The sequence below is a fragment of the Grus americana genome, chromosome 4 (assembly GCF_028858705.1).
Source record: "Grus americana isolate bGruAme1 chromosome 4, bGruAme1.mat, whole genome shotgun sequence".
NCBI lineage: Eukaryota > Metazoa > Chordata > Aves > Gruiformes > Gruidae > Grus > Grus americana.
In genome coordinates this window covers 36409413-36436086 of record NC_072855.1, presented here as the reverse complement: position 1 = coordinate 36436086, position 26674 = coordinate 36409413, and the positions used below count along the sequence as shown (strand labels likewise).

Sequence of the window (26674 nt, the reverse complement as noted above, 5' to 3'; positions counted from 1 at the left end):
TTAATTGGTTTTAAATCAAGATCTCTTAATAGAATTGAGTAGTTTTGATTTGCAGGTGACTTTACCAAAGTACACTAAAACCAAGTCGAATTAGGAATGTGTAGCCTGAATATTAGGTGTACCACCACCTCCCTCATTCTGTTACTATGGATCATTATTTTGCATTGTGATTGGACAGAGGAAGTTGATATATAAAGATTTTTTTAAAATCTAAGCAGTGCTCTTGATAGAGCCTGATGTACAACTCTTAGTTGTTTAAAGATCCATTTAAAGGAGATTACTTCCGATCTAAGTTTATGCCATGGAAAATGTTGGCCAGTTTCTTAATTTTCTCTACAAGAAACAGCTGAAGTCTAGAATTTCACTATCTGGTGATGCAGAAAGTGTTGGAGAGGTCATGCTCAGGAGGGTGGTTTGTTCATTCTCTACTGCTGATGATTGAAGTCCTGTTAGCATTTTCTAGAACAGGTACAACCCTACAGCTCTGTGTAGTGTTCATAACCAGTGCTTACTCCTCACCTGACCAGCAGAAATAACATCTCCCCATCTGCCTAGCTAGCGATCTCTTTGTTGCATGATTTTTATCTGCTGCAGGCAAGGTTGTAAGGTATCCTGTTGCAGTCACCAGTGGAAACATTTATCTGCCCTGAAAAAGGAATGAGATCTCCCAAGTTTATTTTACGTCATGTGTTGAATTATAAGGGTAGGAAAATGTTTGGATGTTCTTTGTGGTTTAAATCTCAGTCTTCAGTTTAAGCATGAAGGGCTTCACATCTCATTTTCAAATGTTCAGCAAGCTGCTCCTGCAATGACATGTATATAACTATCCCAATAATATTCTTGTGTATACAAGTTTGACCTGAACAGCAGGTGCTTAAAACATTCTTGTCCAAGGAAAAAAAATCCTTATCTTTTTGAGGCTTTACCCTGAGAAGTATAAATATTTGTTTTTGAAAGGAGAACTCTGCTTTTTCAAAAAAAATTTATTGGCTCTTGGAAGGTACATGTGCTCAAATGAATGTACTTTTCAAAATGCAGCACTACAGTACCAGAAATATTATCCATAGTTCTTTGGTTTTGTCTCTGTGGGGAAAACCTACTGATTGAAATTGAGATAACTGAAAATTATAGATGATCAAGCATATGGTGCTGCTACAAAGGCACACTTTTTTTATATATATATATATATACACACACACACGCATATATAAAAAAAAAATGCATTAACAACTTGCCAAATGATTGATACCATTTTTGGGGTTTTCCACTTCATAATATTTAAGAAAACAGAGTAGAAAATATGCCAGAGCCTTCTCTGCTTGGTGAAAGTTGAGTAACAATTCTGGGGTAGTCATTCAGTGCTGCTTTGCTTTTTTGAGGATTATGTATTTTCCTGACTAAGCGTTCATTCTGGAATAAAATACATGCAGATAGAATTGGCTGAGAATGGTTTGGCCAGACAATGTACCTACACAGTCAAATACCCAAACCTCAGTAAGCTGAAGTTATAGTGTGCAATTTTTAAAATGCAGGGTCACTTTTAACTCATTTATGACTATCAGTATAAAAGGTGTTAGCTCATATAATCATAGTATTGTTTTGCACATGCAGCTTGGAGAGGCAAAAAGAAAATATTTGATTGTATTTGTCAGCAATACAAAATAATCTGCTGATGATCAGCTTTGTCCTTCTCTTGCAGTCACAAGGACAGGGCATCTGTAGGCCACATTTTAGGACTCTGCAGGCTACATTTGGTCTTTGGGCTACATGTTGAGCAATCCTCACTTAAAACCTACAAGGCAATTACCTGCAACATGCTCAAAGATGAGACCTTCCAATCTTGTAAGATTATTCGGTGGCTGCTGGTTTCACTCTTAAAACACAATCACATCATTACATTCTTCTAAAAAACCAGCATAACTGCATTTATCCTATTTGATCATTGACCCATGAGAATCCTGCTTCACGCTCTTCATCCTGCTTCACAAAAAAAGGACACCTCTGGAAACCAGCGCTTCTTATCTTGTGTAAATAACTGTGAATGTGGAGGTGTGTTAAAGCACAACAGCAATAAGTGGCCACAGATAGGGACATATGTTGACCATTTAGGAGAGAAAAGGTATCGATTTGCTGCTTTGTGTGCTGATATCTTTGTGGAAAAGAACAGGTAGCTATAAACATGGATATATGTGTGTGTTGGTAGCTATAGGTAGCTTTTTGGAGAGAGTGTTCCTGTTGGGGTTATTGGAAAACCAACTGTGTATAAAGCCTTTCTGCTTTAATCTTTTATACACCGCACTTGGGTTTGTGATTTATACTCTCTGTGCATCCATTGTGTACATATAAGAAACACCTTTCCCAAGTAGAAATACAAAAGCTTGTCACGTTTGTAAATGGTGGAGGGGTCACCAGCATGGGGGAGGGTGTGTATATGTATTCATCTGTTTTTAAAAGCATCAGTAGTTCCATAGACATTGTCAGTTTAGGATTCTACAGGGTTACTTTTATGGGATGGTTCTTTTTATTTGCATGTCTTTTAGTTTGTGATACCAGAAAAGGCTTTGAAAAAACTGGTAGTTAGTCAGTGTGGGAAATAGTTATTAAACAAAACCTGTCCTTATCAGCTTTTGCTGTTAGAAAGTCTATTTTCATATATGGAGTTGAAAGATTGCCTTCTCCCCAAGAGTGCGCTTCAGCTACGGTTTAGAGCAATCAGGTTGGTTCAGCTGCAGTTCTTCCCCCACTGCCATGTCTTCAGCCACGTGTTCCCATTTTTTCAATTCAGAGAACTAAAGTGGCAGAACTCTAACCCAGAGAATAAAATTCCCTCCTCCTTTTTGCAGAAAAATTCTGAAGTAAATACTTTGCACTTAAATACATTGGTACTGAATGTTACTTTTTATCTTTGCGATCTATGTAGATTTACAGTATGTAACTTATAAAGAAAATGCAGTGTCATGCATGTTTGCATTTAGATTTCAAACTTTTCATGGCTATGTCTTATGAGAATGTTTGGGTTTGTACTTAGTGCAGCTTTAAGGGAAGAATATTCATTGTACAGCTTCAAAAAGTGCTGAACTAAGGATATACTAATGATAAGATTGAACATTCAGCCTTCTTCTTCTTTGCATATTTACATTTTTAAAAAAATCTTAATACCTACAATTAGATTGATCTCATCACATACTTTCTTAATATATACCACTGTGTTATGCCTGATCCTCTTGTCAACACATTCTATGCAAGTCTGTCATCTATGTGGCTGCTGGAGTTAAACTAGTTGACCTGAAGCCCTCTGTGAATTAAGAGCCTGTTCCAGCCTACTCATTTATATTACCTGGGCAGTCACTGGAAAGAAGTAGACACCTCAAAAAGGCAGTTTGGTCCCCTGTATCTTTGGGTTCCTGTCTTCAATGGAGTGAAGTGCCCTCTGAGGGGGGCCCTCTCTTTCTGTTGACCATAAAATAAAGTTGTATCTTGGATCAGATGCCTAGCAGGAGTGGGGATAGAGTTAGGTGAGATGATCTGGAGAGTTAATGTTCTGTTAGTTCAGTTACAGGGGAAAAATAAAACTGTTTTCCTAGAGGGAAAGGAGAAAGAGAACCACCATAAAACATGAATAACATATGACTGTAAAAATTAATGAAGTGGGGAGGAGGGGGGGTTGAAAAAAATGTAATAGCTGAGATTACTTCTCGTTTTTGTTCACAAATGCATTTAATTTTAAGATGTTATCAACAGACTTTATTGATCCAATTATTTCTGAATACTCTGACGCAAAAAATAGGGTTTTTTCCTTGAGTTAGGATATTATTAAGTCAAGGTTGAAGATGTGGAATGATCTAAATAAGCATTTACCTATTGTACCCTCATTCCCAATTTTGCAATTGATCCCTTAAATACTGTTTCTTACACTATTGTGGCAAAGAAAAACTTAAATGAAATTGAGCATCTGCTTAGTAACCAAAGACAAGCTATGGTTTACATTTCTATAACTGTGGATTACAGGCAAAGAAACAATTTAGTTGTCAACAGATTTCAGCAGAGGTCTCTTTAAATCCTTTCTTTTTCTCCTATAAAGAAACAACACAAATAGAAGATCCCAGGAAACAATGGAGGCAAGAACAAGAGAGAATGTTAAAAGATTATCTTATGGTAGCCCAGGATGCTCTCAGTACTCAGAAGGAACTGTACCAGGTGAAAGAACAGAGGCTAGCACTTGCACTGGATGAGTATGTACGGTTGAATGATGCCTACAAAGAAAAATCAAGCTCTCGTACAAGCTGTAAGTACAGTAGAGAATACAATGTAACTTCTTTGATCTTGTGCCTTGCAGGGGATCCTGTTTCTCTTTAGGACGAGTTTTCAAGGTTTTCTATGAACACCTTGTACTCTGGCTTTTTTAGAGGTAGCATCCCTACTTTTTTTTTTTTCATATAAAGATTTTCTGCTGGAGAGAACCCTCTTCCCTCTGATACAATTGAACTCCTTTGAGTCGTGGTTTAGAGCAGTTGGCTCTGAAATCTATTTTGTCATGCAGTTTGTCAGAACAAAATTCTGTCAAATCTAGGTTCAGAGCAAATAAGATCTCTTGCACCTTTTGGCTGCATACTGAAATGACCCTACTGTGTTGATGGGTGTCTGCAATAGACCAAGAAGGGAATTTGTTGCTGCTTTATAAAAATAGCATACAATAATTTTGTAGCCCGTGTACAGTGATCAGTGGTGAAGTAGAGATACGTCTTACAATGTTGGACAAGGAATTGGCATGCAGTAGAGTGCTGTGAGAGGCCTGTCATTGGCCAAACATCTCTCTTAGAAGTAGATGGTGTGATAAAAGTAACATGTACAGCTGTGGAAAAACTGACTGGCAGACCTCTGAGGATTCTCAATAAATCTTCTTCTGCTTTCCAAAAATCTCCTTAGAAATTACAACTTCCAGGAAGAGGTGATCACAAGATGGCTCAGCTAGAAGAATGGGGACAGGGATAGAAAGCCAGGGAGAATGAAGTGCTACATTAGGATCCTGGGATAGGCAAAGGAGGAGAGATGCCAAATAGTGGTAGGGGAAAAAAAGGGGAAAGTTTTGATTATTCCTTAATTATTGCCATCCTGCAATACTGACTACTCTATAAAAGGATATAGGGGTTTTTTTTTAAAGTACTATATGTTTTTCTGCACTTTGTAGTTTAGATCAATGTGGATTCATTGAGGAAGGGGCTAATTAATGATTTAGAAGTACTTCAAATATTTGTCCTTTTTTGTCTTTTTAAAAAAGTATTCTCAGGCTCCTCATCAAGCACAAAGTATGACCCTGACATTCTGAAGGCTGAAATCTCCACTACAAGATTAAGGGTGAGAGTGCTTAACTCATATTCATTTCTATTCTGTGTGCAAAGATTATGACTATAGAATGCAAAGCTTGAACTAGCAGAGGTATCTTGTACCCTGATACTGAAACCTCTTGATATTCTCATTAAATACCATTCCGAGGTTTTGAATGAATTTTTAAAGCTGTCTCTGTTACTTTCAGATAACACATTTTTGGGAAACTTTAACAGATATTTAAGCCCACTTCTAATTAGAATAATCTGATAACTATTTTCACTTGTATGCTTTTGTTTTTAAATGGAAGAGTAAAAAACTTCAGGTGAAAACAGAATAGTAGTAGGGGCAAGGTGAGCTGCAGCTAGATGACTGTTTCTACACTGTCTGCTGTGAGAAACGTACCGTTAGCTACATGAACTGCCTCACAAATTTCTGTTGGTTTAAAAAACGCTTTTCAATAATGGTGTGAAACTTCGCTCTGTTTTCTCAAAATGGAACAGTTCAGATCAAGAATGAAGGTTTGTGTTCACATTTAGAAATTGCTAGCGAGCAAAAATCCATTATTTGGTCAACTGTTCAGTATGGTCACTAACACTCCATGTAAAGAACTTTCATTCACAGATTAGTCTCTACTGAATTAATCTTGTATAAGGAGGAAATAATGTGGAAGACATTTAAAATCTAGGGAGTTCATTTATTTAAGCTGTGGCATACAATGCTCTTTGGATAGCCTGGGCTTTCTGTAGTTAGTAATGAAAAAAATTACATCAAACCACACAGGTTAAAAAGACAGCACCTCACAGCATAGTCCTTCGATGAGGGCTGGAGTACAGACTTGGAGGGAGCAGAATCAGCACAAGCGACAGCAGTTACTCAGCTCTTCCATTGCCCCCTCCTGGTTTCCACAGAGCGCAGCGCTCATAGAAGCCTCCCAGAGTAACATCCTCTTTCACGTGCAGTAAGAGTTATGGTTAGGAGTCTAAACAATTAATGTTTAAAAGGAACTGTGGAATAGCTCATTAAAATTTTAAATCCCAGTATAAATCAGGGATGGAATACACTGTAAAACTGGTGTCCGGATGTTGCCCTCCTGACTGTACATCTGTTCATCCTTTCCAATCTCAATTTGTAGTCCTTTATCCCTTAAGAAGAAGGGAAGGCAGTTAGTGAGAGAACTTATTTCCACACTGGAGGAGGTGGGAGGAAAAATGTTGTAAGTTTAGTAGGGAGAATCAACAGCAGTAAGGACATTGTCAGGAGCAAGAATGAAAAGACAAGGTGAAAGCCTCTTTCTAAAATGAGTGGAGCAGTAACAGATGTTCCCTTTGGCAAGGGGATCACGGGTATATTGGGGAAATTAACAGTGTTGTTGAAGAACAAAACACGTGACCAAATTTAAATATAGTCACCTACAAGTTAAAGAGGAGAAAATTCAGACATGGTCCTGTGCTCAGTGTTTCCTGTTACTTAGCTCTTATCACCTCCCAGCTCAAGATGCAGAAACACTGAATCATCTCTTGGCTATAGATGTACAATTCATCCACTCACTGAGGAGAGAGGCAGATGCTTCAATCACAGTAACTCATTTTTTGGAGGTGCTTTCCTCTCTTCGTTGTTTCTTGGAGTCAAGGAGCCTAACATCCTGCTGGTTCCCAACATCTGATTTATTGGCATTGCAGAGTCCAAATTGCATACATACCTAAAATAGGTGACCTGAATCTTGTCTGCAGAGTTTAGAAGGGTGCAGTCCAAGAATATCTGTATCAGCATAAAGTGTGTTGTCATCCAAAGCCACTGGACATGAAAATCATTGAGATAAGAAAAAATGGAGCCCTGTGATGCTAGGGCTGGGAAGTGGTTTTCATGGAAGATGGCAAGAGAGGTACGACTGTTATCATAGTTTACCCTTATTTGAATGTTCGAAGATGCTTGCTAATATGCCACCTTTTGGCATTTTACAGTATATGCATGTGTGGGCTTAATGGGAAACAAAGTTAGTCATTAGTAAGCTGCTAGCCAGCTAGTTAGAATTTGCACATTGTTTAGTGACAGTTAGGTCAGATGTACTAAACCTGTTTCTCTCTCTCTCACTGGCTGAGGCTTACTGGTACCATCAGGTTAATGGTGGCTGGAGGGGGAAACTCAGCATTCGAGGAAGTTCTGAATTGGCCTTCTCCTTGTTAACTGTGCTTAATACCTGCATGTGGAGCCTTTTGGATACATGAATTGCTCATTGCACAATAGGTCATAGAGAAAATCCAACAGAAATCAGAGAGCTGTTAAAGGAAATAAGCAGGAAAAGAAAGACCTTTCTTACAATATTAAAATTGAAGGATCTGATCCTCCAGTGGACTCTGAGTGGGGCCATTTGGGGTCTTAATTACTATATCAGTAAGATAATTAAACAATACAAAGCATGTGTGATCACAGTAGGTTTTATGCATATGCAGTGAGTAGGGGATGCACTGTTATAAAACAACAAGAGGGTTTTTATGTCATTGTTCCATTAGTACTTGAGTGCTGGGAATAGAAAGGGGTTAGCAGAGGAGCCTGCTTGAAGGTGCAGTTAGAAGGAGGAAGCAAGAGACCTGTCAGGTGACTTAAGATGATGTACAGAAGCAGTAGGAAGGAGGCGAAGGATAAAAGAAATGAAGAGTTGTGGGGAAAAAAGGGAATTACATGAAAGTTTTGAAGGAGAAGACAAGGAGCACAAGAATAGTTTAATGCCAGTATAGTGCAGTAAACACAGAGTCTATATTATGATGTAGGTCACGTCCTAGGATAATGTGCCTAACTCACGTTTCTTGATAATGAAATGATGATGAATTACAGCAGAGGACACTCAGAAGATGATCTTGAGGAAAAATGTAAGGGTTTAAAGTTTAGCCATTCTGTGTTTCTCAGAGAAGTTGAGACTTCTTTCATATTCTACACATTACTTTCCCTGGAACATAGAGATGATGTCTGTTCATTTTCTATAACCTTGACTGGAACACTTGAGAGATTATTCTTGAGGTTTTCGTGCTAGTCAGGGAAGAAATAGTTAAGGAGCGCTGAATGTGTACTTAGAGTCATTGCCTGTATTTATCATGCTAACTATTCATTATGGTCAAAAGAAAAACAGTTTTCTGTCAAGTAAAGCAACTAGTGATGATAGCTTCCAAAAGCCTGAGCCTAACCCCTCATCTAGAGAACAGATTTTGCTTTGGAGAAAATGGAGATTGAAAACATTTTATTTCTGTCACAGAAAATTCATTAGCCAGAAGCTACAAACTTGAATGCCTAAGTGTCTTTCACAAACCCATGTGAAGAACCCTGCAAATCACTGGAAATTTTAGATGTACAAAGCATTTTAAGTCTCTTGTAAAGCTACAGCAGCTGCTGATGCTCAGTACTTTCAGTTACATCTTTTAGTCACCTGACATGTTGGGAATCTCACTGGGGTTTTTTAATTATTTTTTATTTGAAGAATAGCACTAAGTAGGAAGTCTTAAGGGGATTTGGATGCAAAAAGTCTTGGAGACATACTGAAATTAATTTCAGTTTAAGCGGTCAAAATTCTTCTTTTTAATATAATCCATTTTTCAAAAGAGTTGAATATCTGAGGACCTATATGAAAACAAGCAAGAATTTCACAGTGGTGGGTGAGAGCAGAGGACTTCCAGCAGGCTTTTCCTTTTTTTCACTTTACTGATTGGAAAGTTAAAAAGCTTAACAATATCTGGCTAGTATGTAGAGTGCAAACGAGCCATATATACATCTATAAATACCAAAATTAGGGATTCCACATTTCTGTCTCTTTGTGTATGCTGAGGATTAATTTTAATTTGTGTTAAAGTACACTCCTCTATAGGTGGTCCAGAAACTTTGTTTTAGTATATTTGGGAAGTATGACATAAATTAAGTGGAGGATTTTTTTATTTAACTTTGATTCATAAATATTCTGTAGTGTACTCATATTTGCTAACATCTGAAATAGCAATATTAAAAAGCAATTGAGCATGCAAATGTAGGGAAAGTAGGGAATGTTTTGCCAAAGACATTTCTGTTAGACACATATATTTGCAATCCAAATGTGTTTAGTGATTGTCATCTTTGAATTAAATGAACGTGAATTATCTATTTAAGGATCCAGTTTCTTTAAAGCTTTATAAGAAAGGATGGAGTAGGGGAAAAAAAGAGTCCACACTGTCTTTTACAGTGCAGATGACTTGAGAGCTTCCTGGAATGAAAAAGTGAAAATATAATAAGCCTAAAAATAAACAGTCACGTCCCTCTAGGACAGTTGGAATGCATGCTTAACAAGTGAGAAGTAAATTACTTGTTAAAGTTCTCTCAGGTTTAATAACACAGTGTGGTATCAATACAAATAAGGAATGTGATTTAATCTGCTTGTGTCCCTTTAATACTAAAGCATGTTGCCCATAAACATCAGGAAGAGAACAGATCCTTTTGTTTTTAATATGTGTCAGTAGAGCAATTTACTCTCTTTTTTTTTGTCTCATCTGATGTAGGGAATACATTAATTGTTCAAAGCCATGTGTTACGCCATTTAACAAGAAGAATTTTCTAACTCTTGCTTTGATTTAACACACAAGGTTAAGAAGCTGAAGAGGGAACTCTCTCAGATGAAGCAAGAGCTGCTGTACAAGGAGCAGGGCTTTGAAACACTGCAACAGTGAGTAAAAGAAAATAGTTGGAACCAACTTAATTCAGTCGCCTGATTTCTTTTTTTTTAAATGGAATTGAATCCATCTTATGTGAGAGAATTATTGGGGGGAAAAAATGAGAATCTAATAATTCTTTTTGTTGTAGTTAGGAAGCAGGAAATCTGTAGAAATGGCAAACCTATTGTGCAAGTGTTAACATGAGAAATCTGTTTCCCCTGCAATTTTTTTTTTTCCGTGGGAGCTTGTGCTGCAAAGAGGCAGAAAGAAGGGCAGTGGTTAAGGGTCCCAAGGAAGCATTTAGCTCCTTTGCATGTCCCATTGAAAAAAATTGAAAAAAAATGAAAAAGTAATTAGGTCTTTCCTCCTTTCCCACCTCTGAGCTCAAAAGAGAGAAGGGTGCTGTTCTCTGAGGTATAAATGGTGCACAACTGTGCAGAGTTTGAAAGGAGTCACAATTTGAGGATTAGAGACCTGACTTTCTTTGTTCCAGTTGCTGGGATGCCTGGTGTCCAAAGGGCTGATGCTGAACTGGGTGAGCATTCTGGGTATTTAACCAGTTGGATTATTAGGGAGTGATTTATTTATTTATTTTTCAGTCCGAGCACTCCCTGCTGCTCCTGACTTAAAGTTGGGCCCTAACATATTAAACATTACTGGAACTGTCACCACAGAGAACTTGCTGCAGAGGAAACCTTGCTAACAAGCATGTTTTTCTTGACTAATGTTAACAGAAATTTATTAATGCTAGTTGTTTACTGTATTGTGGTATGTACCCATACATTAAGGATACATCTACACAGTAAAATGCTGAGCTGTGTGTTCTTAGTACACTAGTTCCAGTAGCAGAAACAATGTTGCAGCATTAATGTAATATTGCCTGGATTCATTTACCTTTTTTCTCAGGACCTCCTGTGTATGGCAGTGTACTGTCAAATAAGTAATAATCTCTATCCTGGAGAGCTTGCAGAATATGTAGGGAAGATGGACAAAAGGTGGGAGAAGGGAAGTGTATTTCCATCTTCCAGGTAGAGTACTAAAATGCAGAGAAGTAATTTGCAAATGATGACAGAGCATCTGTGTTTGGAGCTGAGAGATTGGAGTTCAGTTCCCAGTTCTAACCAAAACATCTTGTAGGCTATTGCCTCTGTAATTTAGTAGCTCATTTCTATACACTAGGAATTTTTTTTAAGTGGGGGAAAAATATTCTGGTCCAAGAAGTGGCCAGTCATAATTAGAGACCTGTCAAAATGGATGAAAAAATGTTTTTCTGGTATGAAGAGTTTGAAGTCTGTTGGGAACTGAAAACCCTCAGCACCTTAGGAGGATGTCAGTCAAGTCTCTATCCTCCTTCATTTTGACTAAAACAGAATTGTAAGATTTGTTTGTTATTTAAATATTTAAAGACTAGCAAGGAGTGAAGGGAGAAAAGAATAGTTGATTGAATTTATTTAACCATAAATCAGATTTCATTTGAAGCAAAATTTAGAAGAAAGACGTATTGATTCTAAAGCTTAAGGTAATAAAAACTCATGCTGCTGTCCCAGGATTAAAGGTTAGCCAATCATGCTGGTTTTATTATATTAATTCAACAATGAAGTATTGTTTCAAAGCAGCTTGCTCACAAGCCATTTTGATAGGAATCCAAAGCATGTTTCAGAAACTGTCAACAGCATTCCACAGAAACACAATGGACGTTTGTTTTTAAAATTCAGTCAGCCACTTTCAAACAGTACTAATCCCATTAATTTAAAACAGGAAGATGGAATATCTTATGTCAGAGATCCTTCTTGTCCATCTTAATTATACACAGAATAAAGCAGTTGTGATTTGAATGTGGCACATCATATTACTAGGCAGCATGTGATGTATTACCCAGCTGTTCATTCACAATTGCAATTGTTGGCATATCTGTATCTATTTGACCTTAGCAACCTGATAAGTTACCAAAAATTGAGTGTTGTCAGACAGTAAGTGTGTGCCTACTTACGAAAGAGTTTGAGGAACTTTCAAGCTGAAACAAATGTTTCTTTGAATAGGAATCTGAGTGCTGAGTCACATAGGTAATTTTCTTACACAAATGCAGTTCTGGTTTGCACAAAAATTGAAATGTGGAGAAAGGAAAACAGACATGCTTAGATCTTTAAAGACCATTTTAGAACCTTGCTATCTTTGTGCACAAAACTGGAAATAGAATACTGTTACAGGTGTTTTGTGCAAGTTTCTATTCTTGCAGGAGATGCTCAAGATCACTTCCGTTCATTAAAATGTTTGTTCATTCCTCACAAGGTTAATGTCTTCTAGCAAAGATGATGGATGATGATAAAAACAGAAAACCAATTGCATTATAAAAGAATGTATTCTTTACTAGATGCTTGACTTTTGTGAAGATGGCTGTTTAAATTTTGCGAAGCACAGCTGCAGTCATTTCTATGATGCTATGAAATATTCAGTTGAACTAGAGATTGGAGAAATGTGTTTACAAACTGTACTTCTTGAAGTAAATATGGAATATCTTTTTCTAAGTTTGAGGGCTTTTTTGGTTTGTTACTTTCAAGTTACAGTTTTTTAAATCGTTGATAGTCCAGGAATTTAATAAATTGTCTGATGTATGACATATGGTATTAATTATCCAGAGATTTTGTGAATAAAGAGAGTCTGGTGACTGGCTGAGCAGAACAGCTGTTCTAGACTGTTAATGCCTAGGATTAGGGTAAACGAGAGAGGGAAGTTGAGACAAGAATGGAGCTGGTTACGTTTCTTCTCTGCAAGGCTGATTAGTACCAAGAAGCTTGCCTGTCTGCCCACGTCATGATGTGGTTCTTGGGAGAGGAATACTAGTACTAATAAACTCTGCTTCTGTAACGATCACAAACAATTAGTAGTATGAAAGGTGTACCCAAAAGCTGTTTCTATGCTGCAAAGAGTTATGGTGGGGATGGGAATTTTGACAGCCTTGTAAGCGGTACTGCTATACTGCTGATAGTGTGTGTAGGAGTCTTTAGTGCTCTGTGCCCCTTATGTCTTTAAGACTGGATCAACTAGAATTGCTTGTGGAATCTCTGCCTTTGGTAAGGCCCCCGTGGTTTTTAGCTGAGGTGGTTTTAAAGCCAACAGAACTGTTTTTCCTGATGTCAGCAAAACCCATCCACTGGGCACTGTGTATGTGTTAGTTTGACATTTTTGCTGAGGATTTAGTAGTAAATACCTTAATGGAGACTTCAATGTCCTTTTTTCCTCTTTGCATGTCTGTTATAGGAAATGGTGTCTCTTATCTCCTTCCCTTCTGTCCTCTAACTATGCTTCTGCCTGAAGCAGAACAGCAGATATGTTAGTATTATTTTCTGTATCCAGTATTAATATTTTCTCTTTCCACAGAATTGACCAAAAAATGTCTGGAGGCCAGAGCGGGTATGAATTATTTGAGGCCAAAGCCATCCTGAGTGAACTGAAGTCCATCAGAAAGGCGATAAGCTCAGGGGAGAGAGAAAAACAAGATTTAATGAAGGTATTTTGAACAATTGACATAAGTTTTGTGCAGATTTGTTTTAACATGAGTAATTTTCCTGATTATAAATACTTTGCATTTTATACTTTTTAAGGGGTTCTCAAAAGTCTTTGAGCCAAACTGGTATTAAAATTAATTTTCAGAAGCAGCAACTGAAGTCTGTGACTTTCCTAATTAAAAAAGCCACTGTATGTCAGTCAGACGATATAGATTTTGAACTTGTATGTAAGGTACAATGCAGATGTTACCTCAGAACGACAATTTAAAATATTAAATGGTCAAAATTGAGAGAGATGTTTTTGAGATGCAAGGCCATTTTCTAAATTGGTGAAAGTTTTCCAAATCTAAATTGCCCTATTTCCTTTTCTGAAAGCAGATCTTTTTTTATCAGTCAAGTATTTAATGGGTTGACAAGTTAAACAGAAACAAGAGAGACAAAACCACATGAGTAGTTTTTATATTGTCACAGGTGTTGGTCACCCTTAATGTCACCTACCAAGTGCTTGGCTGAAAGGATGATTTGCTTAATATGAAGTAAACCCAGAATTTTTGTATTGGAGTCTTCATGTAAACATCTTTTGGAGATAAACTGGTATAAACAAGGTAAAGTGCAAAGGAACTTTAACACCACCTCCTTCTGTTTCCTGGACAGAGTCTTGCTAAGCTGAGAGAGAAATTCAGTCTTGACCAGACCATTGGAACATCTGAACCAGACTTGAGTTCCAGCTCTCTAAACTCCCAGCTGTGTTTTTCTAGACAAACTCTGGATGCAGGGTCTCAGACTGACATTTCTGGTGAGGTGAGCTTTTTTCCATTTTGTGAAATGTAAAGAGAAATTGAATCAGAATGCTGTGGTTAATGGAACTGGAATCAAATGGTTGTTTACTGTTGCTGATAGGGGGGTGTGTGTGTATATATATATACACACATATGTTTAAAAGCAAATTACTTATAATCAGTTTTCTGATATCCCCCCCCCTTCTTGAATTTTAAGTCAAGATTCTGATGAAATTTGTTTGGCATGAAGCATTTATGACAATTTGATTTAATCAAATAGTTTCAGTACAGTGAAGATCAGCATAAGTAGATAGTATATTTTGAATTTGTCTATAGGATATGTTTTACCATACAGACTTAATTCAATATGAAGACGTTTTTCATTTTCAGAAATAAGATCTCGGAATTTAAATGTGCAATTTAATTTCACGCAGCTGAAAAACTGTTAGTGGAACTATTTGTTCAGTGATTCATTAAAACTTTCTTTCACTGATGGTGTATTTACATACACAGAAAGCTGTGTTTAATTTTGGTACCTTTTTTGAAGTTCTGCGAGCTAAGTTAATAAGGAAGAGACTGTACAAGGTTTTCCAAACAAAAAGCTAAGTTTGTGTTTTGTAGCAAATTTACTGAAGTCTTTAAAATGCACTGACTTAGTTCTAAGTTCTGAGTTCAGCGGAGTTCAAAGTAGGAGATCAAAATTTTGGGTGCAATCACTTGCAAGACTTTTTTGAAAATGCTTTTGCTTTACTCTGATGGAATACGGACAGTTGGTAGTACAGTAGTTAAATATAGATGAACTGGATCAGAAGAAAACAGGATTCTTCTGTACATCTGAGCAGACTCCTAATTAGGCATTTAATCGCAAGTATGTGGCTGCAGGTGAGTGTGGTTTTATTTTTTAAAGTCATAATTTTTCTAGCCCGTGCATAGGTTTTATTGACTGTTAACAGCTTTAGACAATAATAAAGCTAATTTTTTCTTTTCCTCAACAGGCTGGAGCAAGAAGTAGATCAAATTTAGCAGAGAAGGTCAGGCTCAGTCTTCAATACGAGGAGGCAAAAAGAAGGTAATAGGGTTAGTCGCTTTGCTGAGTTACGGTCGAGTCGGGAAGGCGTCTGCTCTCTGCAGCACTAACATCGTGCTCGCAGTGACATCTAGTGGACGGCTCTCTGGAGGCACTGTGGGCGTTACTGCAGAGTCGGTCTTTTCCTTCAGAATGCAAGCAGACTTACAGGAGCAGTCGGTGCTTTTGAACAGTAGGTTTGACATTTAATGCTAAGTTGAATGTGTTAAGAAAGAAAATGCAGACAGTGACAAATTAATGGCAGCTGCAGGATTCATAGAATTGTTTAGGTTGGAAAAGACCTTTAAGATCATCAAGTCCAACTGTTAACCTAGCACTGCCAAGTCCACCACTAAACCATGTCCCTAAGCACCACATCTACACGTCTTTTAAATACATCCAGGGATGGTGACTCAACCATTTCCCTGTGCAGCCTGTTCCAGTGCTTGACAACCCTTTTGGTGAAGAATTTTTTCCTAATATCCAATCTAAACCTCCCCTGACACAACTTGAGGCTGTTTCCTCTTGTCCTGTCACTTGTTACTTGGGAGAAAAAACTGACACCTCCCTCACTACAACCTTCTGTCAGGTGGCTGTAGAGAGCGATAAGGTCTCCCCTCAGCCTCCTTTTCTCCAGGCTAAACAACCCCAGTTCCCTCAGCTGCTCCTCGTAAGACTTGTGCTCCAGGCCCTTCACCAGCTTCATTGCCCTTCTATGGATTAAGGGAATAGAATGAGCTGGCTTTCCACTGAAAGGAGTCACCAGGTTATTTATGTCCATTATATCCTTCTTTGGGATCATCATTTCAGTTTACTATACCACTGAAGGCTCTTTAATTTTAGAGTTGCTTCAGACTTCCAGTGCAGATTTACTAGGCTTAATTATTTCTCTTTTCCCTGGGACTTTTGATAATTTAAATACTTGTTATCACTATGGGGTTGGGTTTTTTTAATGAGTTTAACCTGAGGAGAAAAGAAATCAGGAACTGCTCCACTGATGAATGTGGAATACCTTTTAAATAAAGTTCTGCAGTGGTAGCTCATGAAAGCAGAGCCGTTTTGATGAATTGCCACAGCACTGAAGAATGGGCATCAGAAAGCAGAACATTCAGGGTTACAATGACATGTCTTTTGGTGCACCAGAACTGCTGTATAATATAGGGGGAAGATTTATTATTTAAAAAAAAAAATGGGGAAGGGGATATCTCTCTATTAATAATGTATTATTTGTATTATTCTCTAATACTTTTCACAAAGTTAGGTGTCAGCTATTTAGAAACCTTACAGGTTTTGTTATGAAGGTGCTTTGTAATTTAAAGGAAATAGAAATCTCAAACGTTATCCCACGCCCAAAGTTCTTTTTTTACTATAATGAACTAAACAAGACAATAAAATAAAAATAGCACTTTCCCCAAATGAAAACTGTGCCTAAAATGCCGTTTAACCTGAGATTTAAGTATTATTTCAGTTGGAGTACTGTGGCATGGTCAATTAGAAAACTAGGAAAAGAAATTTGCAGCTTATAAGTACAAAGTAAAGACATAATTACTTTTTGTGTTATAAAGGCAGGAGGCTGCACAACCAACACTTTTTGCCTAATTTCAAATATATACACTCCTCATACAGAGTAGTAGCTACTATCCTTGCCGGTAGCAACAGTAATCCTTTATATTCTCATTACGAGTCGTAAAACTTTACTATATAATCAATGCATTCAACAGAGTGCTATGGCTATTGTGTTTGTTCAGTATTGAACATGTATGATTTTGGCTCAGAATCATCGTGTACATAATTATAAATGTCAGATGGTGTTTTAGATGCAAATAGACGGCATCTTTTTCTTAGGCATAATTGATCCAAAACAGATCATCTTCTGTTTTGACTATGTCTTGATACCAAGAAGTCCCAGCATTGTGTTTTATCTCTCCTTTGTAGGAACAAAAAATTTCTGGCAGTAAGTCAGTTTACGATTTCTACCTTAAAAACAAATACAAACAAACAAAACAGTGTTCAGAGTATGGAGTACTGCAGCACAAGATCTTACTTTTTCACAAATTAGCTAAGAATGTGGGTCGAAATTTCAGTAGCTCATGTACTTACCTTTGCATAACTACATATTTCTTCTATATAACATTAGTGTGTTTCAAGGTTAAATTATCTCATTTTAAATAGTATCTTTATTCAATTTTATCTGAAAACTGCCCACTAATGAATATTCTTTTCAGCTTTAAATAAGACAATCGTACACCCTGAAGACACCCTTGAAGTCTTTAAAGTGTTTGCATATACTGGTTTTATCAGTCACTACAGGGTTAACTTAATAAAGTGTACATATTTTGGAATAATGCAGATACATACCAGTTTGCACATAAAGTTCAGTACCTAATTACATGCCCCCTAATTATTATGGCCATTGTAATCATCACTATAATAAGTATCGACCATCTTTTCTGACATGCTAAATTCTTAGTTGTTTTGTGTAAAAATAACTGAGAGAGAATCTTGTAAGTGAACTTCTCCACTTGAAAATTATCAGATAATTTTGTATGTTGTATATTTTATGTTGCTTAGCCAGCAGAATGTCTTGAAGAGGTGGAATGTTGATGTTAACTATGCTAAATTCAGTTGCAATTGTTATTTAAAAGGATCTGATAGGGCATGCTGGGTAGGACAATCCTACCTTCCTGATGTGGTGAAGAGCTGGCTAATATTCCTTGTTGACCTGTTGAGCAAGGACTTCCTCAAAAGAGTGAGACCAGCTCAGTTTTCATATCCATTTAGTCCTCTGCCTGATGAAGCAGCTGAAAGGACTGTCAGTTATGATAGCAGAGAGTTGTCGGTAGCAGAGGGAGCAAAAGAACTGTTTGGAGACCACCATCCCATCCCATAAGCCATCAAACAGCTGTCAGTAGCAGCAACTTCCAGAACAAGGTTAGCTAGAACCAGTGACCTGGAGATGAAACTCTTAGCATGTCATTATCCAGCTGAAATTAGTCGGCTGTTTTCCCTCTGAGTATTGCTCCTCTAAAGGACTGTTGAATATAAATGATGTATGGAACAGCTGCAAAGTATATTGAAATGCTTCATTTCATCCCACCATTTGGTTATGGTAGTACTGCTGATTATATTTCTGTTTATTTTACATTGTTTTTCTGTGAAAATACCCTGAGTCAAACTTGTTCTTGCAGGGGTTTGGTGGGAGTATGGATTCATTTCATTTTTGAAGCTGTTGTTTCTTCATTGAGGTGCAGATGAGAAGGAAATGTTACCTATGGAAAAAGCAAGGGGGGTGGTTCCCCTTAAGTTTCTATTATAAGCAATGGGATAGTTAGAGTCAACATTAACTATTTTTAGCTTTGACGATAAATAAATGCCTTAATGTGCTGTAAAATTAATACTGGCGATGCAACATAAGCATGATGCTAGTAGTTTTGTTAATCACAGAAAACAAACTGGAAAGAAGAAAAATGTTTTCCCAGAAATCTGTCAGAACTGCAGAAGGATTATACATACCAAATTATCTGTGTGTATTTATGAAGTATGGCATGCGTCATCACCTCAGGTAGTGCCTGGTAACATTGAAGTTGCACAGACTTTTAACAGTTTTTGAGCTGACTTAGGTGTATTTTACTATGGCAGTTACAAATAAATGTAACAAATCAGTTCCTCTTGCTCTAGGTTGTATAGGAACATCTTTCTATTTTGACTTCTCATTTCTCAGCCTTTTCCCCAGGCTACAACAAAGAGGTGCAGAAGGCTAGGAGCTGTTACATAGTTCAAAGCTTCCATATCTTTAGCTATACAGCTGGTTCAGGTGTGGCTAAGGCTGGAAGTGACTGAAAGTTATCATCTTGTGGCACCTATAATGGGAGTTTTTAGGTTTTCCCAGTGGACAACGATCTTTATTGCAAAACATGCACTTTTTAAGCTATGCTGCTGAGCCCATAGACAGAATGATTATGGAGACTGGAAATAACCTGTCTTGATCAGGACTGAGCTATAGTACAATAATGATGTAGGGAAGTTTCTGTTTCCATTAGATGCATGTATCTGCGCAATATGTATGGATAACCAAGTCTTGGGTGCCATAGCTCTGTGATTGTGCAACTGCTGTTCCCGTTGCAGATATCAAAACTCAAACTTTTGAGTTAATAATCTCCTTTCTCTTTAGGTAGCCGCTGTCCTATTAGTTTTTATTTTAATCACATAGAAGAGCAATGCTTTTGCCTTTTAAGATTTGCATACATGCATGCTGCTGAAGTGAGCGCCTTGCTATGGCACATTCTTTCACAATGGGCATTAGTGTTTCCGAGGAGCAGTCAGCCTCCAACATCTTAGGAGAAATCCATCATACTCCTCAATGAGTAAAGCGTAGTGCCACTACTATGTTACCAGACAGATCACTTTCAATAAAGCTTTTATTAATGTTGTGACTTCAGCTCAGCATTGGAACAGGAGCAACTCATTTTTAATGCAAATGCGTATTGCTGTTGGCCAGGACAGGCGGCTTGCTTTTCTAGCGTAGTCTGCATTCTTGTGAAGCAAAACTAATTAAAAGTATGGCTTTGAGTACAAAATGTTGTTATATCCTGATACCTTTCAAAATACTGTATCACTTCTCTCTTTCCTGGGATTTGTGTGCTGTGCTGGGCTCAGACAAATCTGCTGTATTTTATTTTAGCATGGCTAACTTGAAGATTGAACTCTCTAAGCTAGATAGTGAAGCCTGGCCTGGGGCACTGGATGTGGAAAAGGAAAAGCTGATGTTAATCAATGAAAAAGAAGAGCTTTTAAAGGAACTCCAGTTTATTACACCACGCAAACGTACTCAAGATGAGCTTGAGCAGCTAGAAGCAGAAAGGAAAAGGCTTGAAGAAGAGCTGCTGTCTGTAAAAAGCACACCCAGTCAAGCACTTGCTGAAAGGTGAGCGGTTGTCTTTTACTAATATTAAATGCTGCTTTCTGGAATCTAACCTTTGTACTCATTACAGACCCTGAACTATGCCTTGATGGGCTGTTTTCCTTCAGTAACTATTCTACGTAGAACTCAATTAAATTTGTTATTAGCCCACTGAGCAGAAACACAAAGAAGTCTTCTGTACTGTGAGAGAATCGGAACACCCTATATGTGCTCTGCAATATCAGTCGCTCTGTGTTTGTTACTAGCATGAAAATGCCTGTGACAGATGTTGAATAACTGAGGAATGTCAGCATACCAGCAGGAGGGCAATACATCATTCACTCATTTCTGATAATAGCTGTAAACTATTTGAACTCAGGTTACAAAGATTGTCTTGATTGTTGCAATATCTGAAGGCTTTCATTGTGAGTTTTATTACATACAAAAATGCAACCAAAAGGGGAAAAAAAATAAGTTCAGAGGAGAAGTGTAATTGCTGCAAAACTTTCCAAACTTGCTGCTACCTAACTGGTAACCGAAGCAACTCCCACAATAAATTGTTTTAGCCAGACTGAGTTTGAGAAGATCAAAGGTGACTGTCACAAATGGACTTTTCATCAGCTGTAAGTGGAAATAAATTTATGGGGACCTCTAGCACACATAAAATGAAATAACTACAAAATATCATTCGGTGTATTGGTGTAGTATGCCTTATTGAAGTAATACAATCAGCATTGTAAGCCTTTCCTACTTCCCTCTGCTAGGAAACACCTGCCATTGCTCTGGTTTCACTGAATGGCAAAATTCCTGTTAGTAGCATTAGAAGCTGGGTCCCAAATTGTAGCTGAGTAGTGAGGAAATTTTTTTGTTTACAAAGTATGTATGTGTGTATTAGGCATGATTTTTTTAAACATATTTGTACACTTTAGAATAAACTGCATTATGTTGATAATCCAAACATGTTTTAGAAAAAGAGTTATGACCTACTGGAACTATATTTTTACAGAAGTTACCTGTTTGTGTTAGTAGTATCTAAAGTATCATGGCTCCGTTGCTTTCTGACTTCCATTGATAAATGGAGAATAAGGGGTCAAAAATAGAATTACAGTCATAAATAAGTAATTCAAATCTAAGATTTTGATAATATGCTGTTGTAAGTAATAGCTAAACCTTGACTCATGCTGTAAATAGGTAGCTTAGTCTTGTGGTTTGGATTTGCTTGTTTAGTGCCAAAGAAAATTCTGTACCTCATCGTTTTCTCATACATGTCAGATGCCAAACTTGGAGTACCAAGGGCAAGTAAAACTGTCTCCCACTGTCAAGAAGAAATGAAACAGATTATTGAAATGAACTATAAGAAATTATATATGATAATAAGAAATGAAGCAGATTATTTTCCCATGTATAGTGGCACAGCTAGTTGTTAGAACTTAATTTTTTCCCCCTCTATTTTCTGCAAATTTTTCTCCTTTTGATTTTTATTCCTGAAAATGTGGAATTTTTTTCTGAGGTTACTGTAAGATTTCATGTCATACACTGCTGATTGAGGTAGCATTTATGGTGGCTTGTGGTTTGCTTTTTTTGCTATCCAGTGCATCTCCAGTGAATTTCTACCTGCCATTGTTTATTATATTAAACCTGTCTCCCTTGATGACTTCAAAGCACATCAATTCTTTCACACCAGGCTATTTCGAGGATTATTTCTGGTGTGTCTGCTATAAACATAAAGAAAATCTTCATTTTGTAGAAGGGTTGAGATGGTGAAACTTTTTCTGAAGTGTTAATTTGAGAAAAGGATACATTTACTTGTATCTGATCAACCATCAGCATTTTGTTTCTTGGAGATGAGGAAGATTCTTCTCCCCATTATCAGTGGAGGAGGCACACCATCTTCAAACTGCTGCACTGTTGTTGCATTACTATTTTCTTTCATGAAGTTTCATGAATGCCTTAGGTTTCCAGTGTTTTCACAGGTACTGATAATGAAGCAACAGTGTAAGAAGCTATGGATTGTGTCAGAGCTTGATGTCACAAGGGTTTATTGTTTTGGTTTGGGGTTTTTGGGGGGGTTTTGTTGGGTTGTTTTGTGGGGTTTTTGTTGGATTTTATTTTTTTTCTAAAGGGGGAAGAAACAGAAGACTGACTTAAAAACATGATAGCGTAGCCCTGGGTTATTTTGGAGTAGGATGCTGAAATTGCCACTAGTAGATGTACTCAGAATCAATTTACAGGAGGAGGGTATAAATCATAACATATCAGCTTCAAAAAAGCAGAGACAGAGCATACTCTGATCGCTTTAAGAAGCCTTCCAGCAACTATATAGAAATAACTGGGTTGTGGAACTGTTGAAGAACTATTTGCTACTTTCTTACCTCTGTGTTCACGTCAGGGAGATTCCATTACTGCTTTAGTCCTTGGCAAATTTTTCTAAGTAATCACAGGCTTTTAAACAGATGCGTGATTTACCTACTTGATTGTGCTGCAAAACTGACCCCTGCTCTTGTGTCTGTCATAAACATGTCCACATAAGTTTGCATTGAAAGGTGAGATATGTGCACTTAAACTTTTTTGTATATTTTTTTAAGATTCTATGCCCCTCTCAGCAATGTTACAATTTAAGATCAAAACTGGAGAAAGATGTGTGTCTCACGCTCAAGTTACTCCTGCAACAAGTAATAGGTTAATTTAGATAGGTGGGATACAAGCAGGAGAGATTGAGAGATGCCCATGTCGGAACAGATAACATGATGGTTGTTTAGGTGTTTACGTGGTTTGGGGGATATTAAAGTTCCTGCTTATGCTATAAAGAAGGAAGGTTCATTGTTTGAAAGTTTTTGGTTTTTTTTTTTTTTTCATTCTACATCAGGCCAAATTTTAAAAAACCAAACAAAACCCCCAAAATTTCCTTGAATCTCAGTTTGTTGTGAAATAGTAAAATTATTTCCTGCATGTCCTGGAATCTCCAGGATTTCATCATCTAGCTTGTCTTTGTGACTTGTGACTAACATCTTTCTGAAATTTACCTTACAGGTATTAATACTACTACTTTAATTACTAGTATATCAAATTACATCCAGGAAAAAATTTTTTTTCAGGAGCTAAATTATGTGGGATAAATTACATTTTATCAACCTTCTTAAAATAATAAAGGAAAACAAATTTTTGCTTGTGCTTTGGAGAAGAAAAACCCAAACAAACCTTTTAGTTTAATAGTACAAATTCAGTGGAACAAGTATAGGTGTCTGTTTTGAGAACTCCAATCAGAGAAGTTCCTAAACTTTTAATTTTCTTTCTTGCCTTTTGCCATTAGTAGTTGAACACATACCGCATTTTTTCTGTCCCTTCCTTGAAAATAAAATGATAGTTCACTATTGAAAAGCTACAAAAGAGTTAGTGAAGAGCACTTTTGCTTGGGAGAAGCAGGATAGATTAGATTTTAAGACAGAAGGCATTGATAAATAGTAAAATGGTAGGAAAGAATGTCTTATATCATAGATGAGCATAATTCTTGGTTTTGGAAACCTCTGTGTGTGTGTCTTCCTGAGCAAAGAGTGAAATACCATGTATGCTTTTAACAGTCCTAGCAGGCATTGGCAGATGAACACATTATTGCGGTGTAAGAGCACACGCAGCACAGGCAGTGGAGTGGAAGTTCACAGCCTGGCTGACCTCGGAGTAACTTATTCACCTTTGCATAACCCAGATTTGCTCGCTGAATAAGCATGGGTGTAAGCAAGTGCTTTTCATGCTTTGCTGAATTGAGGACTTAATGTCTTTTTACTGGTATCTGACACTCAAAGAGACTGAATTCTGGGAACTCTCGAGTATTTCATTCAGTTTGCATAAGAAAGCAATGGTTCATTTTGGTTTTTGTTCTTTGAAGTGTTCTCTGCATTTGAAATTTAATTTATACACCCTTAAGATGCCAGAAGGGCCAAAGGAAGGGTTTCTGAGAATGAATATCAACTTTCTGTTTGTTTGTTTTTTGTTTAAGGAGAGGAGGTAATTTCTTGTCTCTAGATTAGTTGCTTGAGAACTTGTGACATGCATCAGTTGACTGAGCAAGGGTTAGAGGAGAATATACTAATCCACAGCTACAGGAGAGTTTTAGCTGAATCCACTGAGGGAAAGCAATTTATTTGGTGTTGTAAATGGACTGATAAAAGGGAATTATAACAGGAAAAAAAATCACTGTAAAGGTTAGTGAATCCTTTCTACTATCAGCTAGCCAAAAGGAATGGCAGAGTTCCACCGCTTGTGGTTTTAGGGCTACGCTGGGTAACGGTGCAGGAGAAAATAAATCCTGCTTTTTCATAAAGGTTAATCTTGATAATGAGCATTAGAACGCTGTGTGGCTTTGAGGTGATGACAAACCTGTTGGGGATGTAGAAATCTTTAGCAAGGACTCCTAAATATGGTCCATCATCTCCAAGCCTTGAGCTGCTTTGATTTACAAAGCTCTGTCTCTGTATGAAGACTCTGAAATCAAAGGGAGTGTTTTAATTTAACTTCCTGCAGTGCTGTCCCAAGTTCTTGTATTATCAGAACTAATACTGGTATTGGTGTGGTTTTGTTTTTGTTTTTTTCTTCTGAAACTATGTTAAGTGAGGAGCCAGTGTACAGCATGGCTTTTTAAAAGTGTGTTAGTGCAGATCTTATTTTCCTGAAGTTGCAGCTATTTTCCCAGTGCTCATCTGTCACTCTTTTATTGGGTGCATTTTCCCTTCAGTACAGTGTGAATGTGCCAACACTCTGCTTGCTTGTACACTCAGCAGGTTTGTTACAGTGCTTAGTATTCTGCAGGTAAAGTCACTCTGCTGAAGTGGTTAGGGTTTTATGATAGGACTGAGAGCTAACACAGTCTCTTGGATTTTAACTAAGCTAACTTAGTCTCTTGGCAACCAGATGAAAATATGAGGGATCTTCACTTTGGTTTTGTCTTATCTATAGAGTATTCTAGCCTCCAGATTATTTTGTAATGCTTTCCTATACTTACATGTACGTCTTTTCCCAGATTGAAATTGGAAGAGAGAAGAAAAGAGTTGGTACAGAAACTTGAAGAAACTACGAAGTTAACTACTTATTTGCATTCACAACTTAGGAGGTGAGACTGTATTTTGTAATGTAAAACCTGTTTTCAGCAACAGTCTAGTGGACCTGGATGTCTCAACTTTGTTCTTAGGTTTTTCTCTGTCAGTCCTGACAGTCATTGATTCAAAATCTGACTCTGGGTTTATGAAATTCATAGTGATAACAAAAAAGTAATCAGTTGCAGCAACTATGAACTCAAAGTCATTGCTCTGATGGGAATTCTAATATTTAATGATACATGTAACTGGTCCTAGGGAAGAGTGTCTTTCACTTCTGGGCTATTACCCTGGGCTACCAAACCATGTGTCCATTATATTTATTTAGAAAATCCTGAATTTTCTTGCATATCCCAGTGAGATACACCATTGAAGTTACACTACATTAAAGTTTACCTGTTGTCTCAGAAATCAAAATGGGGCTTTAGAGAAAAAATGTTTTTAAGCATTCTGTAAAGGTCCCCTTACAATAAGTCATACCATCCTATTCCTGGGATCTAGGCTGACTTAACTATTTCAGCCAGATCCCATAAGTTGCATCTTGATTGGTGATTAGTTAGAGAAAGAGTCTTTTAAATAATTTTCTAAAATATTTTGTGCTTGTGTTTGGACCTTTGGGAGTCTCTTTGTCCTGTTAAAGCAGTTTTCTAGCCCAGTGGCAAAATTTTTAAAGTTGATAGCTCTGTTATTGTTCAGTAAACCTCTTTTAAGAGTTTAGAAGGGCCTGCCTTGAATTATTTTTTCTGATGTTTTTTCCCAGCAGAGTTCCGAGCCAAGGCAGTGACACTCAGTTTCTCTGGTCTGGCAGGGCTCCTTATCTCCTGTTGTTAACAGGAGAAGATTGCATGTTATGGCCTCTGCCATGCTTATGTAGTTGGGTTTACTGTGCATATAGAGTGTATGCTGTCTTATGGATGGGAAGCAGTTCTGCTATAAGTTGTCTCCTTCTACCTGCCATCTTTCCCAGGTGTTTGGGCAGAGGGCAGGCTGCATAAACTGCTCTAGAGATGGCAGCACTCCTCTGCTGCTATAACCACCTTCCTGGGGATCCCTTTCCTGTCACATTCACCCCATGAGTGCCCACATCAGAGCGGAGCAGGTCTTTGAGGGATGTAGCAGCTGAGAAGGCTGCTGTTACTGCCAGACCAGTTTGTCAAATCTGCAGTCTTCTCTAGAAGAAAAGGGGCTTTGGCAACAGGCCATAAGCTGGAGAAATTGCCCTGATAGTGTGCAGGTTGGACACACTAATCTAAGCCAAGTGTGGGTGCTTAAAAAACATAATGCCCCAAGCAGCATTCAGTTGTAGATCATTAGAGTGCGGCTCCCAGTCAATCTTACCTC

General features: G+C 37.5%; 1 protein-coding gene across 1 annotated transcript in view; it reads left to right on the top strand.

Annotated features, from left to right (window-relative positions):
• The window catches only part of WWC2 (WW and C2 domain containing 2), a 105012-nt gene that overhangs the window by 46911 nt on the left and 31427 nt on the right, over nucleotides 1-26674 (top strand). Inside the window, exons 3-10 of the mRNA XM_054823622.1 lie at nucleotides 4082-4285; nucleotides 5279-5355; nucleotides 9927-10006; nucleotides 13374-13503; nucleotides 14156-14302; nucleotides 15276-15349; nucleotides 20028-20270; nucleotides 25261-25350. Coding sequence (XP_054679597.1) covers nucleotides 4082-4285; nucleotides 5279-5355; nucleotides 9927-10006; nucleotides 13374-13503; nucleotides 14156-14302; nucleotides 15276-15349; nucleotides 20028-20270; nucleotides 25261-25350 — 1045 coding nt within the window. The remainder of the gene's footprint in view (nucleotides 1-4081; nucleotides 4286-5278; nucleotides 5356-9926; nucleotides 10007-13373; nucleotides 13504-14155; nucleotides 14303-15275; nucleotides 15350-20027; nucleotides 20271-25260; nucleotides 25351-26674) is intronic.